This window comes from Paralichthys olivaceus, chromosome 24 (assembly GCF_024713975.1).
Source record: "Paralichthys olivaceus isolate ysfri-2021 chromosome 24, ASM2471397v2, whole genome shotgun sequence".
Classification (NCBI taxonomy): Eukaryota; Metazoa; Chordata; class Actinopteri; order Pleuronectiformes; family Paralichthyidae; genus Paralichthys; species Paralichthys olivaceus.
Window position 1 is genome coordinate 13,882,680 of NC_091116.1, and position 25,617 is coordinate 13,908,296.

A 25,617-nucleotide genomic window follows, 5' to 3' on the forward strand; every position below is an offset into this window, starting at 1 on the left:
TTAAAGTGCTAATTATTAATATTAAAGCAAATATTCTGGACAGATTTATGTATAAATCACATTTTACCCACATGTGGAGATGGATTTATTTTCTCTTCTTTATATACTAAGTTGATATTAAACGTATATACACGGGTTTGAGTAACAATAAAGTAAATGTGCAGTAAAATAATGTGTACTTTAAGTACATGTAGTACATGTGCAGGACTGTAGTTTAGTAGTTAAAACATGTTTTATTCATCATTTCAACCAGAAAAGACCAAAATAAACAATAAATGAACACTAAACTAAAAGATTATAAGTTATAATTGTGTTATAGTTGTGTTATAGTTGTGTTATAAGTGAGTAAAGTAGAGCTGGTGTCAGAGCAACATGAATAAACTCCTCCAGAGACGCAGGCTGAACTTGTGGGACGCTCCCTGTCAACAGTCGGTTTCAAGGGAACCCGCCGCGCGTCAGTCTGCGCGTGTTTCAGCCAAACTTCAGCTTCTTCTGCGCTTCTTCACTTCGACCCAGCTCCGTCCGGAGTTCACCGGGTCTGCGGGGCGGAGGACGCTTCAGCCCGGAGGAGGCGTCAGCCCGGAGCTGCCCCCGACAACCAGGAGCCACACTTCGGCGGCGGCACCAGGAAGAACCGAGCCGAGCTTCAAACTTCACACCGTGCGTCAGGCTGCTGGCTTCAGCCGCTAGCTTCAGCTAGCTTAGCCAACTTCAGCTAACTCCAGCTAACTTAGCTAACTTCTAACTCCAGCTAACTCGGCTAACTCCGACTAACTCCAGCTAACTTCTGAGTTGGCTAAGTTAGTGAGCTAACTTTGAGCCACCGTGTTCCAGGTGTCGTAAGGGACCGTGGTTAAAGTGCCGGGCGGACGGAGGGCTCGCCCCGCAGCCATTCCTTCACTGCGCCACTGAAGAGGAGCGGGGAGCCTTGAAACCTCCATGTTTGGATGTTAACCTCCAGAGTGCAGCTCCACATCCAACCCGAGTCTCCGGCCCCCTGACACATGTGCTTCTGGCCGCGGAGCCGAGGCTGGGTCAACTCCCCCGGGCGGCGATGGACGAGCAGTAGCCGACTTCCCTCCGTGTTCCACCGCTTCGTGTAGAGAGAGAAGTCCGGAGCTGCACGAGATGGATCCGAGCTCAGTCATCACACAAGTGAACCGGGAGGAAGAGGCGAGCAGAGCCGCAGCGGAGCGAGGTCAGACCCCCCCACCTCTCATGGACTACTGCTATCATGATTCATCCGATTATAACGGTCACACATGAGCTCCACAGACTTTACACCACAAACTTTACACCACAAACTTTACAACAAAACTTTACACCACAACTCAGTGAACTTTACAAACTTTACACCACAACACAGTGAACTTAACAAACTTTACACCACAACACAATGAACTTTACAAACTTTACACGACAACACAGTGAGCTCCACAGACTTTACACCACAAACTTTACAACTTCACCACAACACAGTGAGCTCCACAAACTTTACACCAAAACTTTACACCACAAACTTTACACCAAAACTTTACACGACAAACTTTACACCACAACTCTGTGAGCTCCACAAACTTTACACCACAAACTTTACACCACAAACTTTACACCTACACCACAACACAGTGAACTTTACAAACTTTACACGACAAACTTTACACCTCAAACTTTACACCACAACACAATGAACTTTACAAACTTTACATGACAACACAGTTAACTTTACAAACTTTACACCACAAACTTTAGACGACAACACAGTTAACTTTACAAACTTAACTTTACAAACTTTACACAGTTAACTTTACAGACTTTGCACCACAACACTGTGAACTTTACAAACTTTACACCACAACACAGTGAACTTTGCAAACTTTACACCACAACAAAGTGAACTTTACAAACTTTACACCACAACACAGTTAACTTTACAAACTTTACACCTACACCACAACTAACTTTACACGACAACACAGTTAACTTTACAAACTTAACTTTACAAACTTTACACCACAACACAGTTAACTTTACAGACTTTGCACCACAACACAGTGAACTTTGCAAACTTTACACCACAACAAAGTGAACTTTACAAACTTTACAACACAACACAGTGAACTTTACAAACTTTACACGACAACACAGTGAACTTTACAAACTTTACACCACAATCTTTAGACGACAACACAGTTAACTTTACAAACTTAACTTTACAAACTTTACACAGTGAACTTTGCAAACTTTACACCACAACACAGTGAACTTTGCAAACTTTACACCACAACAAAGTGAACTTTACAAACTTAACTTTGCAAACTTTAGACCACAACACAGTGAACTTTGCAAACTTTACACCACAACACAGTGAACTCTACAAACTTTACACCACAACACAGTGAACTTTACAGACTTTACACCACAACACAGTGAACTTTGCAAACTTTACACCACAACACAGTGAACTTTGCAAACTTTACACCACAACACAGTGAACTTTACAGACTTTACACCACAACACAGTGAACTTTGCAAACTTTACACCACAACACAGTGAACTTTGCAAACTTTACACCACAACACAGTGAACTTTGCAAACTTTACACCACAACACAGTGAACTTTACAGACTTTACACCACAACACAGTGAACTTTGCAAACTTTACACCACAACACAGTGAACTTTGCAAACTTTACACCACAACACAGTGAACTTTACAGACTTTACACCACAACACAGTGAACTTTGCAAACTTTACACCACAACACAGTGAACTTTGCAAACTTTACACCACAACACAGTGAACTTTGCAAACTTTACACCACAACACAGTGAACTTTACAGACTTTACACCACAACACAGTGAACTTTACAGACTTTACACGACAACACAGTGAACTTTACAGACTTTACACCACAACACAGTGAACTTTACAAACTTTACACCACAACACAGTCAGTTCCACTGTTTGGATCCATGGCTGTGATGAAAGTAGAGGAAATGACACACAAGTGCTTCGTGTTCACACGTACAGTCTCTAAATAAAACCACAACAACGTCTCGACACCACTTGAAACACTTCAGTGTTATTATGGTCTCATTCTTTCATAGTAGAAAACAAATGTCTTTCACAGACATGTCAGTTTCTGCAGAAACATATATTTTACAGAATGAACTCTTCAGGATGTGAGTTAATGTTGTGATTGGCTTTTGGTTCATTTTCTTAATTCCAGTTCGATATATTTGGTTGTATTTGTGTTTTTATTCACAATTATTTATAAGAACATTTATGGTTAAACTGTAAAACATCAAACCTCATTTACATACATTTGATAAGGACATCTCATTGACTCATTCATTTTTTAAATATATTTATTCAAATGGCTGAAATATCTTTATCGACATCAGCGCCCAACCCTTCATATCCGTTCGAGTGTAATACTCCGATAAATATGCATCGTCATATTTAATTAAATATCTACAGAGACATATTCAATAGCTTCAACTTGAATCCTCTCGCACCAGCTCTAACTCAGTTTATTTTAGTATAAATGCTGTTTCTCTCATTTCAACTCAGTGATCGTCCTGTGAGATTCAGATTTCCTGTGTGAAACTCTGACTTTATCAGCGTGGATCCCTGCACATTAACCAGTCACATACCTTCACTGTGTGCGTAAGTTACTGAATAATCAGGAGACCTTGTCAGTCTCCGTCCCTGAGAAACGCTGCTAACAGGCAATCGCTTCCTGTCTCATATAACTCAAATAAGAGTTTATTCCAGCAGAGATTCAGTTGTTCATGTTTTACATTGAAGAATAAGAGCCTGAGCAGCTGACCAGTCACTCAGACGTCAACAGCAGCGTTCTTGTAAAAGTGTAATAGCCTGATCTATTACGTAACCGTGTCCTGACACATGTTTATTCACAGGGACACACGACCGCTGCCTCCGACAGTGGAAAATATTTACTCTGTCCTGCCTGACGAGGTCCTGACAGGAAAACCCAAGTTTGTCTGCTTCGTTAAATGAAAAACTAAACTCTTCGTCGTGGTTCCACTGTTATGACGGGTTGCGTTTAGAAGATTCCAGGTTTTGTATGATTTCATATCCTTAAAATGTAGAATTAAAGACTGTAAGAGATGTGAACTTTGGACAATAGTGACATGAGTAGAAACCCTGTCGTGACGGGCTGCACTTATGATCCACCATCTTCCTACGACAGTTTACTTCTGGTGTCCCTACGTTAATCACACATCGTTAATCACACATCGTTAATCACACATCGTTAATCACACATCGTTAATCACAATCTGAACTGGTGTAAAAACAAGCAGGTTGATTATTACAGCGGTTCCACAGAACTAGTTTGAGAATCTGATCAGGAGACTGAATAATAAATAATAAATAAGATGTTTCCATTGAGCTATGAAGAATATTTATAAAGCTAATATAAAACAAGACAACCAGATAATGTGAGTACATTAAGTACATTAGAGTATTTAAGTATATCATCAATGCTTCTTCTCATTAATCACATTTTCGAGGAACTCGCCTTTGCTCTGTCTCAACAGATCTAAAGAGTCACATTAGTTTGTGTTTTGAGAGCGAAGGCCGGAGATTACAAGGAAACATGAGAGGGAACCAGGGAGTGAAATAGTAAACGAGGAAGTTACGTCAGAATAGGATGTTTTATCTGGGATTAAATAATCTAAAGAACCGGAGACGTAGCTTGAAACCTCGACGAAGAAGATACCTGGACATCACATGTTTACCCCTGTTACGCTACAACATGATGAAGAGCTTCCTCCGCTGATACCCGTCTGTTTCCTCTTCCTGTTTTTGGCCCGAACGCGGCAGAGGCCAGTGGAGGGTCAGACGGGGTTTGAATCCACAAATGAGAGTAGGAGGGAACGTCAGTGAGCGAATGAAAAGAGGCGCGAGAGATGGACAACAGGGGGTTTGTGTGTTGGTAAAACGGTCACGTCCGGATAGACGGAGAGAGGGAGGACGGAGAATAAAGAGACAGGAACAAAGCGTGTGTTAATCAGAAGTTTACAGGACTCGGAGGACGAGAACAGGAATCATTTCTGCGATCGAGAGAAAAGAACTAAAGTTTTTCTCTGTAACTTATCTTTAAGTTCATAAATTTAACTTCAGTTGTGTAGCTCAGTCCTTTGACGGAGAAATAAAAAAACTATGAATGAATCCAGTGTCGGTTAAATATTTACATATCGAATATTAAATCAAGAAATGAGATTTATTGAATTCTGTTTTTGTATTTTAAAAACAGAACAACACTGCCCTCCCTCTTATTTTGCCTTGTTTTATTTTTCAAGTTTTATTTTACTTTGGAGGATAATTTAACTGCCCTATAGATTTGATTAAAATATAGCGAGTAATTATTATGTCACCAATGATCTCCTCCTCCTCCTCTGCAGGTTCTTCTCCGTCTCTCTCCACCAAGAAGCCGAGGAGCGGAGGCCTCTTCTCCAGCCTGTTCTGCTGCCTCTGTCGGGACCAGCCCCAACCCCCCCCAGTCAACAACAACGCCCCCCTGCTGGTGGAGGAGAACGGCACCGTCTCCAAGGTGAGTTGACCTCCAATTCTCTCATGACCTTTATTTTAACAGCGGAAAGAAAGAAGTTCTAACGCTGCTTCTCACACGAGTCTGGACACACTTTGGATTTGTTTTGCTTTATCTTTAAAACCAGGTGAAGCCGCTGCTGCCGCCGGTGAAGTCAAAAGACTCTGGAAAGATCTGTGTGGTCATAGATCTGGACGAGACGTTAGTCCACAGCTCCTTTAAGGTAGGAACCTGAGATCGTTTGTGTTTAATCTGAAGAAACGCTGGTCAGTGTTAGCGGCTCTGAGGTTTCTGTCACCGCTGGCAGATGCCAAATCTAAACTAGCTGGTTCCTAAAATAAACAGTGGAAACACACACACACACACACACACACACAGACCCTCATCTGATAAACCCACAGTTGTTAAATCATCTCTTTCTGTCCTTCAGCCTGTGAACAACGCAGATTTCATCATTCCTGTGGATATAGAAGGAACCGTGCACCAGGTAACTTCAGGTCATCACACCCCACCAGATGAACCTACGGCACAAATGTTCGGAATGTCACCTAGACAGCGCCTCCTTGTGGCCGCATAGTTTGAATCGAGTGTGTGAGGTTCTGTCGGCGTTTCCGGGGTTTGAAGACGTGGCCTCGGGTCTGGGCCTGGTTCAAGTAATCCAGGATAGGTTTGTTCAGACAAGCACAGCCTATTCTGGATGACTTGGGTCAGGAACGCTGCCCTCAGACGCCGACTCTGAAGAAAGAAAAGACACGGAGGACGTTCAAGAGAAGCAAAGAGACGGAGTTCACCATTGGAGCCAAATGTTTGTGTCTCTGTCTTTGTGTTGAGTTTGTTTGAAAAGTTTGACAGGTTCCATACAACAGAGTAAACCACCTCTTTTGTACATGATCTTATCAAACATCAGTTGAACGGGTCCAGATGTGTCGGAACATGTTTTATTTTGAAAGGCAGGCTGTGCAGGATGCTGGTTTGAAGCCTGCTGTGTGTTTCAGGTGTACGTCCTGAAGCGACCACACGTTGACGAGTTCCTCAAAAGGATGGGAGAGCTGTTCGAGTGCGTCCTGTTCACCGCCAGTTTAGCCAAGGTAACCCCAGTGAACATGTTGGAGGAGGTCTCATAATGTTTGACATCAGTAGAGTCGTGACGTCTGAGCTGAACTTAGATTTGTCTCCGCAGTACGCAGACCCTGTTTCTGACCTCCTGGACAAGTGGGGCGCCTTCCGCTGTCGCCTCTTCAGAGAGTCCTGTGTTTTCCACAGAGGAAACTACGTGAAGGATCTGAGTCGCTTGGGTCGCGACCTGAACAAGGTCATCATTGTGGACAACTCCCCCGCTTCCTACGTCTTCCACCCCGACAACGCAGTGAGTACCATCACCATCACGAACGCAGAGGGCGAATAAACAACATCATGTTTTTTTTACAGTAAATTTAATCTGGTTTAAAGTGTGAATTAAATTTCAGATCACACACATTCAGTGTGAGAACATTTTGATCCATCCCAGTTTATTTCTTTTGTTTGTTTATTGGAGGGAAAATGCAGAAAGTCACAAAATATAAAATGATGGATCAAAGTGGAGAGAAGTGAGGGATGAATATTATCGTTTCCGTCCAGGTGCCTGTGGCGTCATGGTTCGACGACATGTCCGACACCGAGCTGCTGGACCTCATCCCGTTCTTCGAGAGGCTGAGCAAAGTGGACAGCGTCTACACGGTCCTCAAGCACCAAGGCACGGCGAGCTAACAGCGTTAGCGTTGACCTCCTCTTCTCCGAGCACAGCCGCAAATCACCGCCAACCAGCTCCTGAAACCTGGGGGGGGGGCGTTCCCCTGAATATATCAGTCATCACTGCCACCTTCTGGCCAAACGGAAAACTGCCTGAAGATCACCCTGTAAGTTCACTTTCCCTCGTCGTCGTGAACCAGCTCTCGTGTGAACGGACGAACGTGATGAAGGAATAAATGTTGGAGGACGTTTCTCCACTGAACCTGATCGTGAAGCTCGAAGCAGGAGGCGAGAGGAAAGGGATCATGGGAAAGTTTTACGATTGGAGTTTGTTTGTCCTTTAAAAACACTTCCTCACGTCATCATGTGATGCTCGAGCTTTGGAAACAATGACCCTCCCTTCACTGCAGATTTCTATACGAACCCCAGTTGAAGCATTGAATGATAATAATTATTACTATTTTTCTATAAAATCAATGATTTCTTTAAACAGGAAGAAAAATACATTTTGATGCATAGGATAAAAAAAACCCCGATATTTTTAAAGAAGACGACTGCAGATGCTGGACTCCGTGGACGGCCGAGACGCAAACGTATCCCTCCAGCTGTGAGACGAGAGGACCAGGATCTGAACCCAGCGGCGTCGGGTCGTTTTTTAAAAAGTTCTGTTTTTAAAAGCCACAAACAAAACTTGAATTTCTCACAGTGCTGACAGAAAGTTCTCCTTCTTATGAAGCGGTACACATTCGCTGGAAACTGTTTCAGGACTTTGGAATGAAACTTGTCGGACGAGTGCGTGTGCGTGTGCGTGTGTGTGTGTGTGTGTGTGTGTGTGTGTGTGTGTGTGTGTGTGTGTGTGTGTGTGTGTGTGTGTGTGTGTGTGTGTGTTCTCCGAGGTAATTAATTCAGTCGATTCTCTGCCTCCTGTGATTCGTTCTGTTGTGACGCAATGTTGTGGAAAAAGAAAAAAGTGGAGCTACGACACAGCCTGGCTGCTTAACGTTTTTAAAGCTCTCCGACTTCCTGATTGGTCGATTTGTGGTGAAGCCTGGTCAACAGGAGGTGCTGTCTCACGTAACCGGACGAAACCAGAGACTGTAAATAAAGATGGCCGACATGAAAGTGAAGCCAAAGCATCTCTGTTGCCCCCTGGTGGCTGGCTGTAGTATGGGTCATCAACCCTCCAACTAAACAGTCAAAGTACACGTTAAATAGATGTTTCTTTATTTAGGTAGTTCTTAACACACTTTGTTTAAGTGCTTGAATAAGTTATTTGATGACTCCGAATGGCGTCACCACCACAAGATGGCGTCGCTCCAACCCAGGATGTTTTGGCTTCATTTCTGGACAGTGGAAGGAAGTAGAGACGCGTCGTCCGTCTTTATTTACAGTCTGAGGAAGGACAATTAAATTAAATTCATTAAAGCCACCACATTAAAAGCTATTTCATTATTGTTCTGTGTTTAACACGTTCTTGTCAATGAAAGTCTTTTCTAAATAATTGCTGATTTGAATTATTATTGCACAGCAGTGGTCCTCTGATATGATATCGACCGTTTTAATAACATGCGTGTTTGAGTTCATACGTTCATGTATGAAGCAGCTGAGTTAAAGACGAGCATCTGTCCGAGTTGTTGGCACATACCAGGGTCACGTGTCTCACTGTTAATTGTTCATACGTGTTTTTATTTTGAATTCATAGGAAAAGAGGAGAGTTATAGGAACGTCCGTGTCGCTGCGGAACTCGTTCTTCTCACACATTCACTAGATTTGTATATTTTATTTCGCACAGTAATGAAAAGCAAACAAATGTGGTTAATATATGAAATATTCGCGTTGCTGTTCTCGTGATTCAGTAGATGAGTAACCTAATTCTTCACCTGTGTTGTTTTATCAAACCAAATTATACCTGAACTGTGTAATGATGTCATTTCCTTTTTCCATAAATCTTAAGTCAAACATGGTCAAAGTGCGTTTTCTTTTTTATTCCTCTCGGTCGTTTTCAGTGTTTTCAAGGAGGACATTTCTTTAAATATCAACTTTATTTTACTTTTGTCAAGTATCTGTGTAGAAGTATATTTTAAATCGAGTACTTACTCACTTTTACTTGTGCTCAAGTACATTTTTTATTCTTTGTACTTCAGTTTGTACGCCGCTGTTACTGTTAAAGTGGAACTAAAGCAGCTGTGATTAGGACGATGGGGACATGTTTCTGTGATGGACAGGTGAGGAGCAGGTGGAGCGGTGATGAAGATGAGGAGCAGGTCACTGGAGGAGGAGGAGGAGGTGAGTGAAGCACTGATCAGGGCTCAGGTTGTTCAAAATGCTTTTAAATGAATGTTCTCTTCATATTAGTGATTCATTGTTTGCTGCACTCATGATTCCAGGACCGGTTGTATTTTGTCCTTGTGAAACACTTGGTACTTAGATTTTGAAAAGTAGAAATAAGGTTATTATCATTATAGCATATGCTATGCTAACAACAAACCCAGCTACGCTCTGCTTCAAATTAAATTCAGGTTAAACACATGAATTACTCAGTGTTGTTAGAATAGAGACCACGAGTGAAGTCTGGACTCTACAGATGAGACAAGACAGTTTGAGTTGAACAGAGGTTTTAATTAGAAATTAGAAAATACAAAATACACTTTATGCTGTAGCAGTGGTAAAGGTTGTAAGTATCTTAAATGCTTTTAACATTGAATGTGAGTAACAGACAGAAATGAACTGATATAAAACAAAGCTGCATGTTTCTGTGTGACAGTAAAATGAAGATATAAACAGTTTTTAAAGATTCGTAACATTTCAAACTCTCATTTGAAAAGAGCAGCTGGTTTTACTTCAAACTTTGCTTAATGCCACCGTGTCTTGAAACACGTGTTCTCCCAGGCGTGACCTGCGACTCGAGGGTTAATGTGAAAACGTGCGTGCTACTCTGCAGTCAGAGAGACCGAGGAGCCGCTGTACTCCCAGAACCCAAACCCAGGATAAAGAGTGTCGGTGAATGTGGTGTTGAAGGTGTGCAGGTGGACCAGCGTGTCCCCGGAGACGACAAAGAAAGACAGCGTGCCGGCAGGAACGTCCACGTACACTGCTGCTCTGTTGGAGTCTTTGGCGGAGACGGTGGAGCAAATGGTTGAGTCGTTATTGTGATAAGCGATGAAATGACCGTGGGAGCAGATCGGCTGTTCGTTGTGCGTGATGGAGAAACCGTGAGCATCAGCGCAGTAGAGACCCCAGGACTGAGCGTTCCTTCCAAACCAGCAACCGATTTCGTTGTCTCCTCTCCGTGAGATTCCTCTGTAACTCACTGATATGTTGAGTACCCCGTTCCAGTCGACCTCCCAGTAGCAGCGCCCACTCAGACCGTTTCTGCACAGCAGCTGAGGGCGCTCGTCAAACCTGTCCGGATGGTCGGGATACTTCTGGATCTCGTCCTCGTACGTCACCGTCCTGTCGTCGTTGGACAGTTGGAGGTTTTTGTTCATTGAGTCTGGGTCGAATGTGAGTTCACAGAAATCTGAGGGAGAGAATGAGACGATGTGCAGTTAATGATCCGTCGCACTGACCCGTGGCATCGTGATCGAGTGAGCGACACTTACACTTCTTCAGACCAGTTCTGAACCATCGGACGCCATCAGGCTCCACCCTGAAGAGAAGAGTGAGAGCAGCGTGGTTATTTCATTATTCTGTGATTTATTGACCATAGACTAAATAAAGACGAGGACACGTCTCCACTTCTTCCAGAGATAAAGCGAGAATATCTGAGACGAACACGAAGAATGGGAGAGAGGTGGAATCAAATAACGCTAAATGTTTTAAGAAATTCGTAAAGATCCTGACCTGAGAACTTCCAGAGAGCAGTGTGGACTCTTCAGCAGCTCCAGTCCTGAGTCCTGCAGGTCGTTGTTGCTCAGGTCCAGATCTCTCAGGCTGCAGGACTGTGAGCTGAGGACGGACGACAGAGCTTCACAGCTCCTCTCCGACAGGTTACAGCCGCTCAGTCTGGAGACGACAACAAAGAAGAGGACAAACAACGTGTGTGTTGGACTGTCACCACCTTTAGAGTTGATCTGGATTAAAAGACGAACACAGGAGCAAACATCTCGGTTCGGTCTCCAGCCTTCAGGGACGGGACACACGTTTTATTTCTGATGAAACTGAAGAGGACCTATGACCTGGTCTGACCTGAGAAATTCCAGAGCACAGTGTGGACTCTTCAGTCCGACGGACAGCAGCTCCAGTCCTGAGTCCTGCAGGTCGTTGTTGCTCAGGTCCAGATCTCTCAGTCTGCAGGTCTTGGAGCTGAGGACGGACGACAGAGCTTCACAGCTCCTCTCCGACAGGTTACAGCCGCTCAGTCTGGACAAATCAACAACGCATTAAGACAGTATCTACCCCCCCCCCCCCCCTCGTCCCTGACTGATGAAGACATCAACACTTACAGAGCTTTGTGCGAGACTTTGATCACCGGCAGCAGCCGAGCGAGAGGCTCCTCTGACGCAGAGTATTTCTTCAGGTCAAACACGTCCAGGTTTTTGGCTGACGACAGTAAGATAAAGGCCAGAGCGGACCACTGAGCGGGAGACAGCCGACCCGCGGACAGACTTCCTGACCTCAGGTGACGCTGGATCTCGTCCACCAGAGAGCGGTCGTTCAGTTCGTTCAGGCAGTGGAACAGGTTGATGCTTTGCTCTGCGGAGGTCGTCTCCTCGATCTTTTTCTTGATGTACTCGACCGTTTCCTGTTTGGTCCACGAGACGCTTCCTGTCTGCGTCAGCACGCCTCGTAGGAGACTCTGATTGGTCTGCAGGGAAAGACCCAGGAGGAAGCGGAGGAACAGGTCCAGGTGTCCGTTTGGACTCAGTAAGGCCTCGTCAGCAGCGCTCTGGTAGAAGTTGTTCATGTCAGATTCAGTTTTTCCAGCGTCAGACGTCAGGGAGGTTGCTTGTTGGCCTGACATCAGATTGACTCCAGAGTTGATGAAGGTCAGGTGGACGTGAAGAGCAGCCAGAAACTCCTGAACGCTCAGATGGACGAAGCAGAACACCTTGTCCTGGTGCAGGCCTCGCTCCTCTTTAAAGACCTGTGTGAACACTCCTGAGTAAACTGAGGCGGCTCTGATATCGATGCCGCACTCCGTCAGGTCGGATTCGTAGAAGATCAGGTTTCCTTTACGCAGCTGCTCAAACGCCAGTTTTCCCAGAGACTCGATCATCCTCCTGCTGTCTGGACTCCAGAGGGGATCTGCCTCAGCTCCTCTGTCGTACTTGAGCTTCTTCAGTTTGGACTGGACCACCAGGAAGTGGATGTACATCTCCGTCAGGGTGTTGGGCAGCTCTCCTCCCTCTCTGGTCTTCAACACGTCCTCCAGAACTGTAGCAGTGATCCAGCAGAAGACTGGGATGTGGCACATGATGTGGAGGCTTCGTGATGTCTGGATGTGAGAGATGATGGTGTTGGCCTGTTCTTCATCTCTGAACCTCTTCCTGAAGTACTCCTCCTTCTGTGGGTCAGTGAAGCCCCTGACCTCCGTCACCCGGTCCACGCACTCAGGAGGGATCTGATTGGCTGCTGCAGGTCGTGTGGTTATCCAGAGGCGAGCGGAGGGCAGCAGTTTCCCCCTGATGAGGTTCGTCAGCAGCACGTCCACCGAGCTGGACTCCGTAACGTCGGTCAGGATCTCGGTGTTGTCGAAGTCCAGAGGAAGTCGACACTCGTCCAGACCGTCGAAGATGAAGACGACCTGGAACTCTTCAAACCGCCGGATTCCTGCTTCTTTGGTTTCGGTGAAGAAGTCGTGGACGAGCTCCACCAAGCTGTACTTCTTCTCCCTCAGCAAATTCAGCTCTCGGAACGTAAACGGAAACATGAACGTTACGTCCCGGTTGGCTTTGTCTTCGGCCCAGTCCAGAGTGAACTTCTGCGTGAGGACGGTCTTCCCGATGCCAGCCACTCCCTTTGTCATCACCGTTCTGATTGGTTCGTCTCTTCCAGGTGAGGCTCTGAAGATGTCCTCTTGTCTGATGGTGGTTTCCTCTCTGCTGAGTTTCCTGGAAGCTGTTTCAATCTGTCTGACCTCATGCTCGTCATTGACCTCTCCGCCGCCTCCCTCTGTGATGTAGAGGTCGGTGTAGATCTGGCTCAGGAGCGTCGGGTTTCCTGCTTTGGCGATGCCCTCGAACACACACTGGAACTTCTTCGTCAGCTTGGATTTCAGTTTGCTTTGACAAAGTGGAGCACGAGATCCTGAATCAGAGAAAGAGAAACTATCAACGAGTTATTTCTGAAACAAAGTGATGTTGTCGTCGGGTTGAAATCCTCCTACCTCTCTGCAGACACTCGGCCAGATTGTCCTGCTTCATCTTCCTCAGGAAGCTCATTGCGATCTTCAGAAACGCCTCCTTGCTGCTCCTCTGCTCCTCATCCTCGCCGTCCAACACCTCCTCGTGCTCCCCCAGACTGTCGAAGCATTCTGGGTAATCTGGACTCAGGACCCTGTGGTACTTCTTCAGCTCGTCCTTCACAAAAGCGAACATGTTGTCCTGCAGCGCCTGGAGGAGAAGCAGCTCACCATCAGATCAGAGTGACAGAACCGGCGGTCTGAAAGCTGCAGTGTGTTGCGGAGCGGCAGGAGAACCATTAGCACGGCCTCCAGATGTGTGTCGGGCTCCTGGGCGGACCGGTCACTGCGAACGTCTGAGCTCTCCTGGTGGACTCTGTGGAATCATGGAGAATTAGCTGACATCATGTCTGTGCAGAGCAGCTTCAGTCCCTCCTGTGGTCCTGCATCCACAACAGTGAGGCCACAGGGACCTTCCACCCTCCTGTTGAGGAGGTGAAGGATTTAAACGAGGAAACGTGACGTGTGAACGTTACCGTGGACGTTTCTGGTCACTCTCCTCCGACAGACACCTTGTTTTATTGCACTGCCTGAAAAAGATCGGTGGCTCCATGGAGCTGTTGCTCCTCGCTGACGCGTAGCCGCTTTCAGGCCCGTTCACGGAGGTGCAGAGAGACGGAGAAGACCTGAGAGAGAAATGTTCAAGACGTCAAACATCTCAACACAGAACTGAATGTCCTCCTCGTCCTCTCTCTGTGTCTCTGTGCTCAGCTGAGACAAACATTTCCTCCTTCGTACGTACCGATGTGAGTTCTACGTGTGCTCACATTAGGACTGACGTTCACTTACTCGGGCTTGTTGTGTGGCCTGAAAAAGATCGGCGGCTCCATGGACGCGTTACTCCTGCAGGTGTCAAAGCTGAGGAGAGAGGAGGATGAGGAGAGAGGAGGAGAGAGGAGGAGGAGGAGAGAGGAGAGAGGAGGAGGAGAGAGGAAAATGAATGAATTCAGTCCTATATTGTATAAACTTTTATTAACTATACTTTTATTAACTTCACTTTTATAAACGTCACTTTTATTAACTATACTTTTATAAACTTTACTTTTATTAACTTTACTTTTATTAACTATTCTTTGCCAAGTAGATTTTCTGTCCAAACAGAGAACATGAACAGAACCTGACGTTCACCCTGACAACAGGAAACTGAAGAGTAAAGAATCAGGTCCAGAGCTCGGCTCACATGACCTCACATGACCTCACCTGAACTCACATGACCTCACCTGACCTCACATGACCTCACCTGACCTCACCTGACCTCACATGACCTCACCTGACCTCACATGACCTCACCTGAACTCACCTGACCTCACATGACCTCACCTGACCTCACATGACCTCACCTGACCTCACCTGAACTCACATGACCTCACCTGACCTCACCTGACCTCACATGACCTCACATGACCTCACCTGACCTCACATGACCTCACCTGAACTCACATGACCTCACATGACCTCACCTGACCTCACATGACCTCACCTGAACTCACATGACCTCACATGACCTCACCTGACCTGAACACGTGTGAATAAACTTTTAACCCGTGTGGAGCCGTCCCATGATTCCAGATCGACCCGGAGTCACCTCTCCTCTCTCCTGAAGAGTCTGACGGTCTGAACCCAACAAGCTGTTCTCAAAGTTTTACCATCAACATTTCAAACAATAACCATTTTACATTCAGAGCTCACGTCTTTACAGCAAAGGACAACGGGTGCTTCATGGACTCGTCACTTTTGATGGACACACAGTCAGGTCCAGGCTCAGGTTCTGGTCCAGGTTCACATGAGTCTGGTTTCTGATGAACACTGAAACAACAGAGAAGGAGGAGCAGTCACTTCCTCTAAAGGTCACTGGTGATCAACAGAACTTCTCTCTTCATCATCATCACAGTGAACTTTAAGTTCGGTCAGTGTCCAGACCGCTAACACGGAGGAGGTGCAGGGGGGGAGGGGACTTAGTGACACGCTCTACCAGGATTGGTTACCTGAAAAAGATCGGCGGCTCCATGGATGCGTTACTCCTGCAGGTTTCAAAGCTGAGGAGAGAGGAGGACGAGTAGAGAGGGTGAAGAGAGAGGAGGACGAGGAGGGAGGATGAAGAGACAGGATGAAGAGAGAGGAGGACGAGTAGAGAAGATGAAGGGAGAGGAGGAGGACGAGGAGAAGCAGAGAGGATGAAGGGAGAGGAGGAGGACGAGGAGAAGCAGAGAGGACAACATGTTTCAAATCTTCGATCCTCAGTTTCAGTCCGATACTTGTACAAAGAGTCTCAGGTCATAAAGTTCCAAATGTACAAACTCACATGACGTCAGGAGAGGACGTCACCTCCTCTGTGACCTCACTCATCCTGCTGAGGTCACAACAGCACAGTTCACCTGGAGAGGAAACACACACACACACACATATATATATATATACGTGTATATATGTATATGTGGGGGAGGGTTATATCTATGTATATATATATAATATATATATAATAAGGACTCGTGAGCTCCATTACTTCCACAGTGTCATTAATGAGAACATGGCGGACAGTGTAGAAGTGTCTGAGTTAACACAACACGCGGCTCAGAGCAACACAAACACTATATATATATATATATATATATATATATATATATATAGTGTATATTACGTGTATATTACGTGTATATGTAAAGAGGAGCCCGTTACCTTCTCAGCAGGAAGTTGTTTCTCTGTGACGAAGTTATCTGCGTCAAAACTTCACCACACACTGCACATGCGCAGTCTGCTTCACTGAGCCGCCTGGTGGCCACAGCCAGAACAGCGCGTCAGGATATTCTCTGTATTTCTATTTTTCTATCTCTATTGATTATTTGACTAATTGATTATTTGACTAATTGATTAATGATGATTGAGTAATTGACAGAGTCAACTCACCGCCCTGATTTGCTGTAGAAGCCTGTGTTGTGACAGTCCTCAGAGTAAATATCATTTATAGAGAATAACACGAGACACATGAATAATGAATATATAAAGAGAAGTATATGTCGATAAGAACACAGAAGAAACTATGGACACGAAATGAAAACATTATTAAAAATCAAACATGATTGAAGGTCAGACATTATTTTTACCATCAACATGTTGGAAGAGTTTATGTATATATAATATTCTGAATACATGATCAGAGTGAGCTCAGAGTCTCCTCATCGTCAAATTCATTTCTTTATTTTTTAACTTGTTTTAAATCTCGGAGCTGGACTCGGAGCTGCAGTTCCCCCCAGGAGCCAGCAGGTGGCGGCAGCGCTCCACGCAGCTCCCGCTCTTGTCGCCACTCGTTGACTGTCGGTGACATCAGACCGGAAGTCCTCGGCGGCTCCTGTCTCTGCTCCGGAGTTTGGTTTTTTCCTCTTTTCTCTTGTTCTCGAGTTTAAAACACTAAAGTTCTTTCACTTCGAACAGACGGTAAAAGACGGAAATGGAGGAATTTCACAACGGAAACGAGGTTTGTACTTTTTTTTTTTTTTTTACACGATTGTTATTGAAATGTGTCAGTTAGCTGCATTAGCCAAAGAATGCTAACTCGATAAAATCATTGTGATGCTAACGACAGACCTCTTCTGCAGTCAGTTACCCGGATGTTGACATGAAGACATGTCCCTCGTCTTCATGTCTCATTAGAAGTCCGTCCTCTGTGGACACATGTCCTCTTGTTGTGCTGTGACTCCAGCTTCTCCTCAGTGACAGATGAATTCACTTTGTTTTCAGGGCTCCTTCAACTCTGACGAGGCCGAGAACGTCGTCAAGGAGGTGACGTCACTTTTATATGTTCACCTGAACATTATTATTATTATTAACGTCCCATTTCAGAATAAAGTGCTTCCCCCTGTTTCCCATCGATGTGTTAATGAACAGAAATGCAGATGATAGAGTTCAGAGGTCAAGGAGAAGCTGTTTGCACATATCTGCTTGTGACACTTTGATTTATCTTTATTCATTCATCATTATTAAAGTAGAACAGTCGAGTAACTCAACAAAGTGAACAACCTGAACTCATGATCAGACACAGCAGCGCTGTTTGTTTTGGTCACATCTTTTAGAACAGTGATCGCTCTTTATTCCAGTGTCCTCGGGCTCTGGTCCGGTGTCTCCCACATGACTGTGTGTGTGTGTGTTTGTCTCAGTGCATCGAGAGCGTCGTGGGCGCTGACGACTACAGTCAGAATCAGGTGAACAAGTGGACGGCCGGCATCGTGGAGCGCTGCCTCACGCAGCTGGTCAAACAGGGGAAATCCTACAAGTACATCGGTACGAGTGTGTGACTTCCTGTTCTGTCCTGTGAGGGTTTAAATGTTTTCCTGTCATCTGTCAGACTCAATAATAATTCAATAAGAAGTGAGATAATAAAATGATTCACGGTTTGCTGTGTGTGTGTTTCTGAATAGTGACGTGTGCTGTGATGCAGAAAACAGGAGCAGGACTCCACACGGCAAACTCCTGCTACTGGGACACGGCCATGGACGGTAAGGACGACTTCCTCTGCTGATTCACACCGAGAGCAGGAAGTGACTGCACATGAACAAAGTTCTTAGTTTGGTAAAAATCTGTAGTGATAATAAAACTTGACTGAATTGAGTTTTTTAGTTTGGTGAAGAAAAAGATGGTTTGTGTTAAAGTACGTTACAAACAATAACATTTCTTCGTCCTAAAGATGGTTATTTTAAAAGATGTATGTCAACAGATATATCGGCATCTGACATTGTTTGGTCCCTAATATCACAATCGGCATCGACCCCAAAAAACCTATTTGTTCAGTGTGTGTCTGCTGAGCTTGTCTGATGTTCGACTCTCGTTTCTAAAAGTCCACAGGATGGTTTGCATGTTGTTCTCTTTCAAAATAAAACAGAAGAATTCCTGCATGTTGGTGGAAAACGGTTCTTTTTGTTCCTGAATGAGTTTGTTTTCTTCTGATCCCTTTGTCTCTGCAGGAAGTTGCACAGTGAGATGGGAGAACCGCACCATGTACTGTGTGGTCAGTGTGTTCGCTGTGGCTGTCGCATAAAACACACACACACTCATAAATACACACAAATGAACCAAAAAGAAATCCACCAGAAGAGGAATGCAGTGTGTCCCTATGAACAGCAGGGGGGGCCAGCGAGTGCCTCAACCTGCCAGCTGTTTGTGCCACAGAGAAGAAAACATCTGGATTTTCTTCAGATGCAAGTAACACGTTCATCTCAGCGTATTTATGTCCTCACGTCACTGCAGCGCTTCAACAGCTTCACCTTATTTATCACAGACGCCTGAAAACCTGCAGCCGCTCGACGCCGCTCGCTCACATCGACCCTCGTTCGCTTGTTATTTACGTCATGTCACATTTACTGCAGGAAAATAAACATGAGATTTCTGAGCAACAAGAACATCGGTTGTTTCTTTTTAAAACAAATACAGGAAACAAATGGTCCCTAATTACTGGTTTCATTCATATTTAATTTAGATTATTTATCTAGACAGCGAGAACAACTTCTGTGCTTCATAAATATTCTGAATACATTTCATGAGCAAACAACAAAACCAAAGAGCTGCTGGTTCGTCACTTTAAAACACAAATGACTGGTTCCATCTGTTTGTGATCTGAAAACACAAATCGTGACCACGTTCAGCTCAAAGAGAGGAACGTTTTGAAATGTCACTTATTGTTGAAACCTTAAAAGGAGAAGAAAGAAATGCAGCAGAGTTATTTCAGCATCTTTGAGCTCAGCTGCGACTTGGGACGTTTCCACTCTCCAGTTTTCTTTTCTAGAAGTTTTCTTTGTTGAAGATGAACTTGACGTCGTCCGCCGAGTGCGACAGACACTGTTTCTCCAGAGATTTCCCGAGCTGAGGCGGACCACACAGGAAAACTCCTACTTGAGTTCTGAGGACACAAAATTCATTCATCATCGCTGATGATTCATTCTTCTGTTGAACTGAGCTGCAGAATGAAAACAGCTTGTCAAAGTAGAAATGTTCCATTGAAGGAATCTTCTGTAACATTAACTTTATTTAAATCCTACACCGCTCTCATCTCAAAACACAGTACCACTTTAAATATTCTAGATAAAGGATGATACACTGAACCCAAACATCCCTGGATGAGAGTCTGAAGAACGCTTGATGATTTCTGAGGTTTATGACTTTGAATGTGTCAGGAATCATCACATCTTCCTAAAGTTTAACATTTATCACATCTACAAATCTGTTTGTGAGACGAACCCACAATTCTTTGACTTTGGTCAGTTAATGAGACTCAACCATCAATTCCTCTGTGGTGCGGTGGTCCCAGAGAAACCAGCAGCTCTTCACTCATCAGTATTTACTTTACAAATCAAATTCATTATTCTGAGGGAAATCTCTTTTTACATTCACTGAGTCTGGCATTTACAGGGTTAACGGGCGTGCATGAGATCATACACGCCACAGAGGGTGTGTGTGTGTGTGCAGAGCCTCACCCCGGGTGTTTTGATGCAATATTGGTGAACTCATTGTCCCAGTTGGGTTTCCCGTACAGAGTCTTCTGTTTGAGGCCTGTGATTGGGTCGTTCTCCGCCTCGTGGTGAACACGGAAATTAGCCGCCTGAAGAAAAAAGCAAATTAGTTTGAGCACGTGAGCAGAGACAGTGTGTGGATGTCTCACACCTTTAGGTTTGTGTGGGGACATTTAGGATTTTGGGGTTTGGTTTCTGCGTCTGAGTCTTAAGAAGTCATAAATATGTTGAAATGTTAAATACTGAAGCTCCGGGGTCGTTCTCTGCTCAGCCTCTCCACCTTATCTTCAGTTCTGACTTTAAACTGTTTGGTTTCTGTGACCCGAGGATTTCAAAGTGTATGTGGTTGATGGATGGACGCGGGCTGGACGCGGTCACTGCACCTCGGTCTCCTTCCAGCGGGTGAGGTAGATGTGGTTGCTCAGGAAGTCGGTCATGCCCTTCTCCGTCATCTGACCCTCCAGGGACTGCAGCAGGTCTGCGAACCACTCGAAGGCCTGCGTCTCCGGACACAGCCAGTAGAAGTAGATCTGAGGAGGAACACATCGAGGGATTACCACAGCGTTCTCTTGGTTTAGAAACACTTCGTCCACCGTGCTGGTTCCTCTCACCTTCTTGGTGAAGACGTCCTGGTTGTTCTGGATGCGTTTGTACCACACAGACTTGAGGATGGAGGCGAACGGAGTCACGCCAATCCCTGCGCCCACCAGCATGACCACCTCGTAACGGAACACGTCTTCGCTGGCCGTCCCAAAAGGCCCGTCGATGGCAATCCTGACAGACAGAGACGGAGAAGTGACAAATCTGATCTCTGTCCGCTTTGCTGTAAATGTCCATTGTGGGGTTTGTGCTGTGATGTTTGTGTTATTTGAACTGAAACACTGAGTTTAAAGGGGAAATCACTTAAAATACATTGAACTCGATGTTATTTATTTATTAGAATCTGGTCGATGCGGTTTGGAAGCGTGTCGATCGGAGGAAGCAGCTCTGGACGAAAGCCTCCGTCTTCCGTCCTCTGAGAGAAAAGAGCTGCAGGACCTCACGCTAAAAGGAAGATGATCCTATTGTAAATGTTGTGTTTTCTTTGCCTCGCTCCGGAAAGGGAGACGAATCGCACACACACACACACACAAAGGCTGTAAATGTGACCCCCCGCTGGCAGCTTGTCAAAGGAACACTGCCTGGAGGGGGCGGAGGGGCGGAGGGGGCACTTAAACGTAATCACCAGCAATTCCAGACACAATTTGCCTCTTTTATCAAATGCTCCCCCCCCCCCCCCGTGTCGTACTTGGGCAGTTTCCAGGCCTCCTGGGTCTCGTTTTTGTCTCCTCCGCAGGCCTCGTACAGCGCCTGGGTCCAGTCCCCCACGATGCGGATGTGGGCGCTGAAGTAGTCCTCCTCGGGGGCGGAGGTCAGGGTGAAGGGGTGCCACTCCAGCAGGGAGATGGACGGACACTGGATGAAGACGTACTGACCCACCTCCATGCTGAAGCCCTTCTTCTTCATCTGCAGCTCCAGGGTGTTGGAGGGGTGCATCACCACCTGGACACCAGGTACACACACTTTCACCAAACTGACAGAGCGTCCAGCTCCCGACACGAAGCAGCAAATACTCACAAACAGGAATCTCAGATAAAATCGCAGATCATTCGAATATTGAAAATGTAGAAATAGTAAACGTGCACTCTGGTCTCAAACAATCTGTTTAATCTGAATCACGTGTTACTTTACTTTAATCTTAATCTCGGAGCCGAGTTTCGAACACGCACCTTGGTGATGACGGTTTTCTGTTGGGATCGAATGAGGCGAACGAGCCTCTCACACACGTAGAGGATCATGGGGCCCACCACCCACTTCCACGTCTAGAGAGAGGAATCAAACGTGTGAGTGGAACTCATCAGCCACATGTGAACGCCCTGCGATCTTCAACGTCTCACCATCGGTGGGTTTCCGGCAAACTCTGGTACAGCACAGCCCGACGCATTTCTTCCCCAGTCCTCAAACTGGTCAGCGCAAGTCTCCGGGATGTTTGTCTTCTGGCTCTCAGTCGTCTGTCCTCGCACAATCCGCCTGAAATCAGAAAAATGTGAGGGACAGTTACTAATGAAATGAAGACAGCTCGTCATGTCCAGGTGGAGACGAGTCGAGGTCTTGTTCGAGCCCAAAGGAGTCTGTTCCAAGTCAAGCTGGAACCCACATGTCGTCTACAAGAGGTCAAGTCCGAAGGTCAGGAACAAATGTCCAAGGATCAGCCACGGGAACTGAAGTGTGGGGATCAAACGTTAACAGACTCGACCGGTGGCCAAGCCGAGGACAAGTCGGCCTCATTCATTGTCAGTAAGAAACAAACAGTATTTATTTTTACCCAAAGCCGTGGAACACCAGGCCGATGAAGAAGATGACGAAGAGGTGGTGGGTGTACCAGAACACCTCGAAGTACGACCTCCGGATCACCTCCATGGACGAAGTGATGATGAGGATGAGGGCGAGCGTGATGACCACGCCCGTCAGCCCGGCGATGGTGGTGAACATGACGATGGTCGGGTTCTGCATCAGATCAAACATTCAACTTTGTTTGAGGGAGACGGCAAAGTTTTCATATTTGACCTTTTGATGAACACGGATCAGATCGCTTGCAGTTTTTGTAGAAATGCGTCCGGGAGCCAGAAACTACGATCGCAAAGAGGAAGTTTCTGTCATCGCAACATTTCTGCAAAGGCCAAGACCCCAAAGAGGAAGGTGACGAAGGTGACGAAGGTCACATGAAGTAACCTTTTTTAAGACATCAAATTTAGCAACTGAGCCGAGGGGAATTTCACAGAATTTAGAAACATCCCCCAACGTGAACGACCCAGAACAACCTTTAGACACACGTTAGAAGTGTGGACTCACCGTCTCATTGGACCTGATGGGGTTCAGGAAAGACGCGTTGTCCCCGGTGCCGATTTCAGAGAGGACGAAGGGCAGGAGGCTGCTGTTTCGATTCAGCTGGGCGTCCATGAAATACTCGAAGTTAAACAAGTGTGCGATGATGTGCACGGCTAGAAGACAAGGAAAAGGTTCTGTGCGTCAGGACAACGAGTTCAGGAGACGTAATGTGACTTCGTCTGTGAGATTCAATGACATCTTCATCGATGGACAGAATCGTTTGTGATTTGAGTTCTCGCTCGTGGAACGTTACCGGTGTGGAAGGCGATCATGTACGCCACCAGTTTGTGGAAGGTGATGTTTCGGTCCAGCTGTCGAGCGGCCGTGCGGCTGCAGCACTGAGAGACAAATACACACACACGTGCAAACAATGAGCAGGGAGACCTCCCGCTGGAGGTAGTATCTGGGAGTAGAGTGTAGTTTTTGTACCTGGATGGTGCCGCGGAGGAGGGAGAGCAGGTTTCTGCAGACCGGCAGCAGGATGAGCATGCAGTTGAAGTTGAGGCAGGCGGCAGGAGCTCTGGCCCAGGACAGGGCTTGCTGGGAAACAGAGTACAGAGTACTTAAAGATGTAATCAGATTACTTGTTCACCACTGACTCTACTCATCGATGCTCCCACGATGTTTGATTAAACTTAAATACATTCCAGCTTTAATTGTAATTTTTACAACTGAAGTGTGATAACACAAATCTGTATCACACTTTTAATCACCGCATAAATTAAAACACGAAATATTAACGTCTTAAAAGGTCGTCTGAGTTTTTTATGCTTCAGTTAATTAATTGGAATTTAATTTGGCAGGAATAATAAAACATGAATAATCCATCGTGAGCCTACAACTGAAAAAATTAAATTTCAATTGGATGAAATCCTGGCATATAAAGTATAAATACACACTTTTATTATTAGTTATTTATTCTTTGCAGGGTCCTGAATACACACCTTTATTTGTTCATGTCCCACGAACTGTGAATAACTGATTCTAGTTTTATCTTTAACCTCAAACTCGTTTTCTGACGCTGTGATTTCCTGATTCTGAAGATATTTGGTTTTGTTGATCAGAGAACGTACGAGCGTCGGTTTCACTTCTGCTGAGCTGAAGCTGAGCAGCTGTGCGGCCGCTGGTCGGATCTGTACTGTATCATGAACTGAGCCGTGACCACGGCAGAGAACAAAGCCTGACGTAGCAGGAAGTTTGAGCTGCTGCAGATAAAGTGTGATAATCTCAGGCGTGGACGTGCCTGGATTTCTTTAGTGTTAAGGAGGATTTAAACTCTTACGGGAAGATCATAAACCACCTGATAAAACGTTCCTTCTCTGAAATGTGAGGAGAAGAAGCGTCCTGCAGCGTGCCTCAGTAATGATGGAGACCTGAAGCAGCTGCAGCGACATGAGGAACTGAGAACTGATTCTTTTGAATGGAGCATTTCTCGTTTTCCAGTTTAATGAGCTGCTTCATTTGATTATATCTTAAAGTAAAGGTCATCCTGTGGCTCTGTCACACTCACCCCGAGCAGAACCCTGGTGTAAAACCATTTATCGGTCAGGAACGCCATGTAGAAGTGCACGAACAGGAAGGCGTTGATCCCGAGCCAAACCAGCTGCAACGTCAGGAGCAGAGATTAAATCCAGAGAGTCAACATTCATTCACTCACAACTCCTGAAACAACCGAGTCTGATGGTGATAAAGTGCAGTGAGCTCACAGATATCAAACCTCAGGGCACTAAACTCAACACAGTCCATCTCAGAGCATGAAGAGTGTTTTTGCATTTTAACATTTTAAAGTTGCACATTGTGGATTTATAGTTCTCCACATATTCTAGGTCACGAAAGTTTCACCCAAATTCAAAGTTGATCAGATTCATCAGTTTTTTAATTTCTATTCTTCCGTCTCTCTGGGATTTTCAAGAACCTCTAATTCACAAACATGTACTTTCTTCTGGTGTTAAAAAATAAGTGGGTTACTCACAAATGCTAAAAAGAAAGAACTGAATTCATCACAAACAGGATTTTTTGACCTCTGGACTCAAAGACTGTCCAGCTGATATGTTTCACATGTAAACAATCTGCTCAGAGTGAATATTTACTGTTTGAATCTTAGAAACAAAATGAAACTGGATTTCTTTATAAAAACACCAGATCTCAACTGGACTCAAACATCTTTGTGCTTTTTTTGACAACAAATATAGAATTTGATCATCTTGAGTTGTAAACACACATTTCCATGTTCTGCACTTTGTCAAGTTATCGATGCAGATGGTTAAAGAAAACTTTAAAAAAAAAAGAAAATGAGTCAGATCTACTCACAATAACGAAGATGGAGAGTCCCTCGTTGGCAACAAAGTTCCCCATGATGCCTGTGAAGCAGTGTGTGTGTGTGTGTGTGTGTGTGTGTGTGTGTGCAGGAGTGTGTGAACGTGTGAGGACGCAGCAGGAAACAGTTCAGGAGACAGCGAGGAGCTCAATGAGCTGAT

The 25,617-nt window shown here is 45.3% G+C and overlaps 4 protein-coding genes across 9 annotated transcripts; 2 read left to right on the top strand and 2 right to left on the bottom strand.

Moving 5' to 3' along the window:
* The first annotated feature begins 218 nt into the window (after positions 1-218).
* Positions 219-9,275, top strand: LOC109645160 (carboxy-terminal domain RNA polymerase II polypeptide A small phosphatase 1-like). 3 transcript variants are annotated; one of them, XM_069520834.1, is made up of 8 exons: positions 256-660; positions 835-1,198; positions 5,439-5,587; positions 5,712-5,807; positions 6,015-6,071; positions 6,580-6,672; positions 6,765-6,950; positions 7,202-9,275. In XM_069520834.1, exons 2-8 carry the CDS (start codon positions 1,129-1,131, stop codon positions 7,328-7,330), a joined length of 780 nt encoding a protein of 259 aa, XP_069376935.1. In that variant the 5' UTR covers positions 256-660; positions 835-1,128; the 3' UTR covers positions 7,331-9,275. The 3 variants fall into 3 exon arrangements, with proteins under 3 accessions (XP_069376934.1, XP_069376936.1, XP_069376935.1); XM_069520833.1 differs by having other exon boundaries at positions 219-1,198; XM_069520835.1 differs by lacking the exon at positions 6,015-6,071 and having other exon boundaries at positions 219-1,198.
* Positions 9,276-9,910: 635 nt separating this feature from the next.
* On the bottom strand, positions 9,911-16,520 carry LOC109645161 (protein NLRC3). 2 transcript variants are annotated; one of them, XM_069520815.1, is made up of 13 exons: positions 16,392-16,520; positions 16,018-16,090; positions 15,701-15,751; positions 15,405-15,521; positions 14,505-14,558; positions 14,192-14,341; positions 13,953-14,031; positions 13,641-13,866; positions 11,758-13,561; positions 11,501-11,674; positions 11,156-11,317; positions 10,915-10,961; positions 9,911-10,832 (listed from the first exon to the last, which is right to left on the bottom strand). In XM_069520815.1, the coding sequence occupies exons 2-13, from the start codon at positions 16,059-16,061 to the stop codon at positions 10,243-10,245; spliced, it is 3,498 nt and encodes a 1,165-aa protein (XP_069376916.1). In that variant the 5' UTR covers positions 16,062-16,090; positions 16,392-16,520; the 3' UTR covers positions 9,911-10,242. The 2 variants fall into 2 exon arrangements, with proteins under 2 accessions (XP_069376916.1, XP_069376915.1); XM_069520814.1 differs by having other exon boundaries at positions 14,505-14,573.
* Positions 16,521-16,958: 438 nt separating this feature from the next.
* Positions 16,959-19,105, top strand: LOC109645868 (dynein light chain Tctex-type 3-like). 2 transcript variants are annotated; one of them, XM_020111539.2, is made up of 5 exons: positions 16,959-17,187; positions 17,451-17,492; positions 17,867-17,990; positions 18,128-18,205; positions 18,671-19,105. In XM_020111539.2, exons 1-5 carry the CDS (start codon positions 17,161-17,163, stop codon positions 18,742-18,744), a joined length of 345 nt encoding a protein of 114 aa, XP_019967098.1. In that variant the 5' UTR covers positions 16,959-17,160; the 3' UTR covers positions 18,745-19,105. The 2 variants fall into 2 exon arrangements, with proteins under 2 accessions (XP_019967098.1, XP_069376937.1); XM_069520836.1 differs by having other exon boundaries at positions 17,010-17,187; positions 17,309-17,492.
* A 49-nt stretch (positions 19,106-19,154) lies between these two features.
* On the bottom strand, positions 19,155-25,617 carry cybb (cytochrome b-245, beta polypeptide (chronic granulomatous disease)). Of its 2 annotated transcripts, XM_020111538.2 has the most exons (13): positions 25,451-25,617; positions 24,651-24,743; positions 23,570-23,680; positions 23,394-23,478; positions 23,105-23,253; positions 22,578-22,759; positions 22,150-22,282; positions 21,982-22,074; positions 21,501-21,754; positions 20,824-20,986; positions 20,596-20,742; positions 20,177-20,301; positions 19,155-19,602 (listed from the first exon to the last, which is right to left on the bottom strand). In XM_020111538.2, the coding sequence occupies exons 1-13, from the start codon at positions 25,493-25,495 to the stop codon at positions 19,485-19,487; spliced, it is 1,698 nt and encodes a 565-aa protein (XP_019967097.1). In that variant the 5' UTR covers positions 25,496-25,617; the 3' UTR covers positions 19,155-19,484. The 2 variants fall into 2 exon arrangements, with proteins under 2 accessions (XP_019967097.1, XP_069376918.1); XM_069520817.1 differs by having other exon boundaries at positions 20,596-20,986.

What these genes read in the sequence shown, in the direction of transcription:
- LOC109645160 (XM_069520833.1), top strand. Translation starts at nt 1,129, where the DNA reads ATGGATCCGAGCTCAGTCATCACACAAGTGAACCGGGAGGAAGAGGCG. An exon ending in CAGAGCCGCAGCGGAGCGAG is followed by an intron (nt 1,199 to 5,438) that starts GTCAGACCCCCC and finishes CCTCCTCTGCAG; the next exon opens with GTTCTTCTCCGTCTCTCTCC. An exon ending in TCACCGCCAGTTTAGCCAAG is followed by an intron (nt 6,673 to 6,764) that starts GTAACCCCAGTG and finishes TTGTCTCCGCAG; the next exon opens with TACGCAGACCCTGTTTCTGA.
- LOC109645868 (XM_020111539.2), top strand. Translation starts at nt 17,161, where the DNA reads ATGGAGGAATTTCACAACGGAAACGAG. An exon ending in CCGAGAACGTCGTCAAGGAG is followed by an intron (nt 17,493 to 17,866) that starts GTGACGTCACTT and finishes TGTTTGTCTCAG; the next exon opens with TGCATCGAGAGCGTCGTGGG. An exon ending in CTGGGACACGGCCATGGACG is followed by an intron (nt 18,206 to 18,670) that starts GTAAGGACGACT and finishes TTGTCTCTGCAG; the next exon opens with GAAGTTGCACAGTGAGATGG.
- LOC109645161 (XM_069520814.1), bottom strand. Translation starts at nt 16,061, where the DNA reads ATGAGTGAGGTCACAGAGGAGGTGACGTCCTCTCCTGACGTCAT. An exon ending in TTGTCCTTTGCTGTAAAGAC is followed by an intron (nt 14,574 to 15,404) that starts GTGAGCTCTGAA and finishes CTCTCTCCTCAG; the next exon opens with CTTTGACACCTGCAGGAGTA. An exon ending in GGCCGAGTGTCTGCAGAGAG is followed by an intron (nt 13,562 to 13,640) that starts GTAGGAGGATTT and finishes TCTCTGATTCAG; the next exon opens with GATCTCGTGCTCCACTTTGT.
- cybb (XM_069520817.1), bottom strand. Translation starts at nt 25,495, where the DNA reads ATGGGGAACTTTGTTGCCAACGAGGGACTCTCCATCTTCGTTATT. An exon ending in ACACCAGGGTTCTGCTCGGG is followed by an intron (nt 23,681 to 24,650) that starts GTGAGTGTGACA and finishes TCTGTTTCCCAG; the next exon opens with CAAGCCCTGTCCTGGGCCAG. An exon ending in ATTGCATCAAAACACCCGGG is followed by an intron (nt 19,603 to 20,176) that starts GTGAGGCTCTGC and finishes TTGTGTCCTCAG; the next exon opens with AACTCAAGTAGGAGTTTTCC.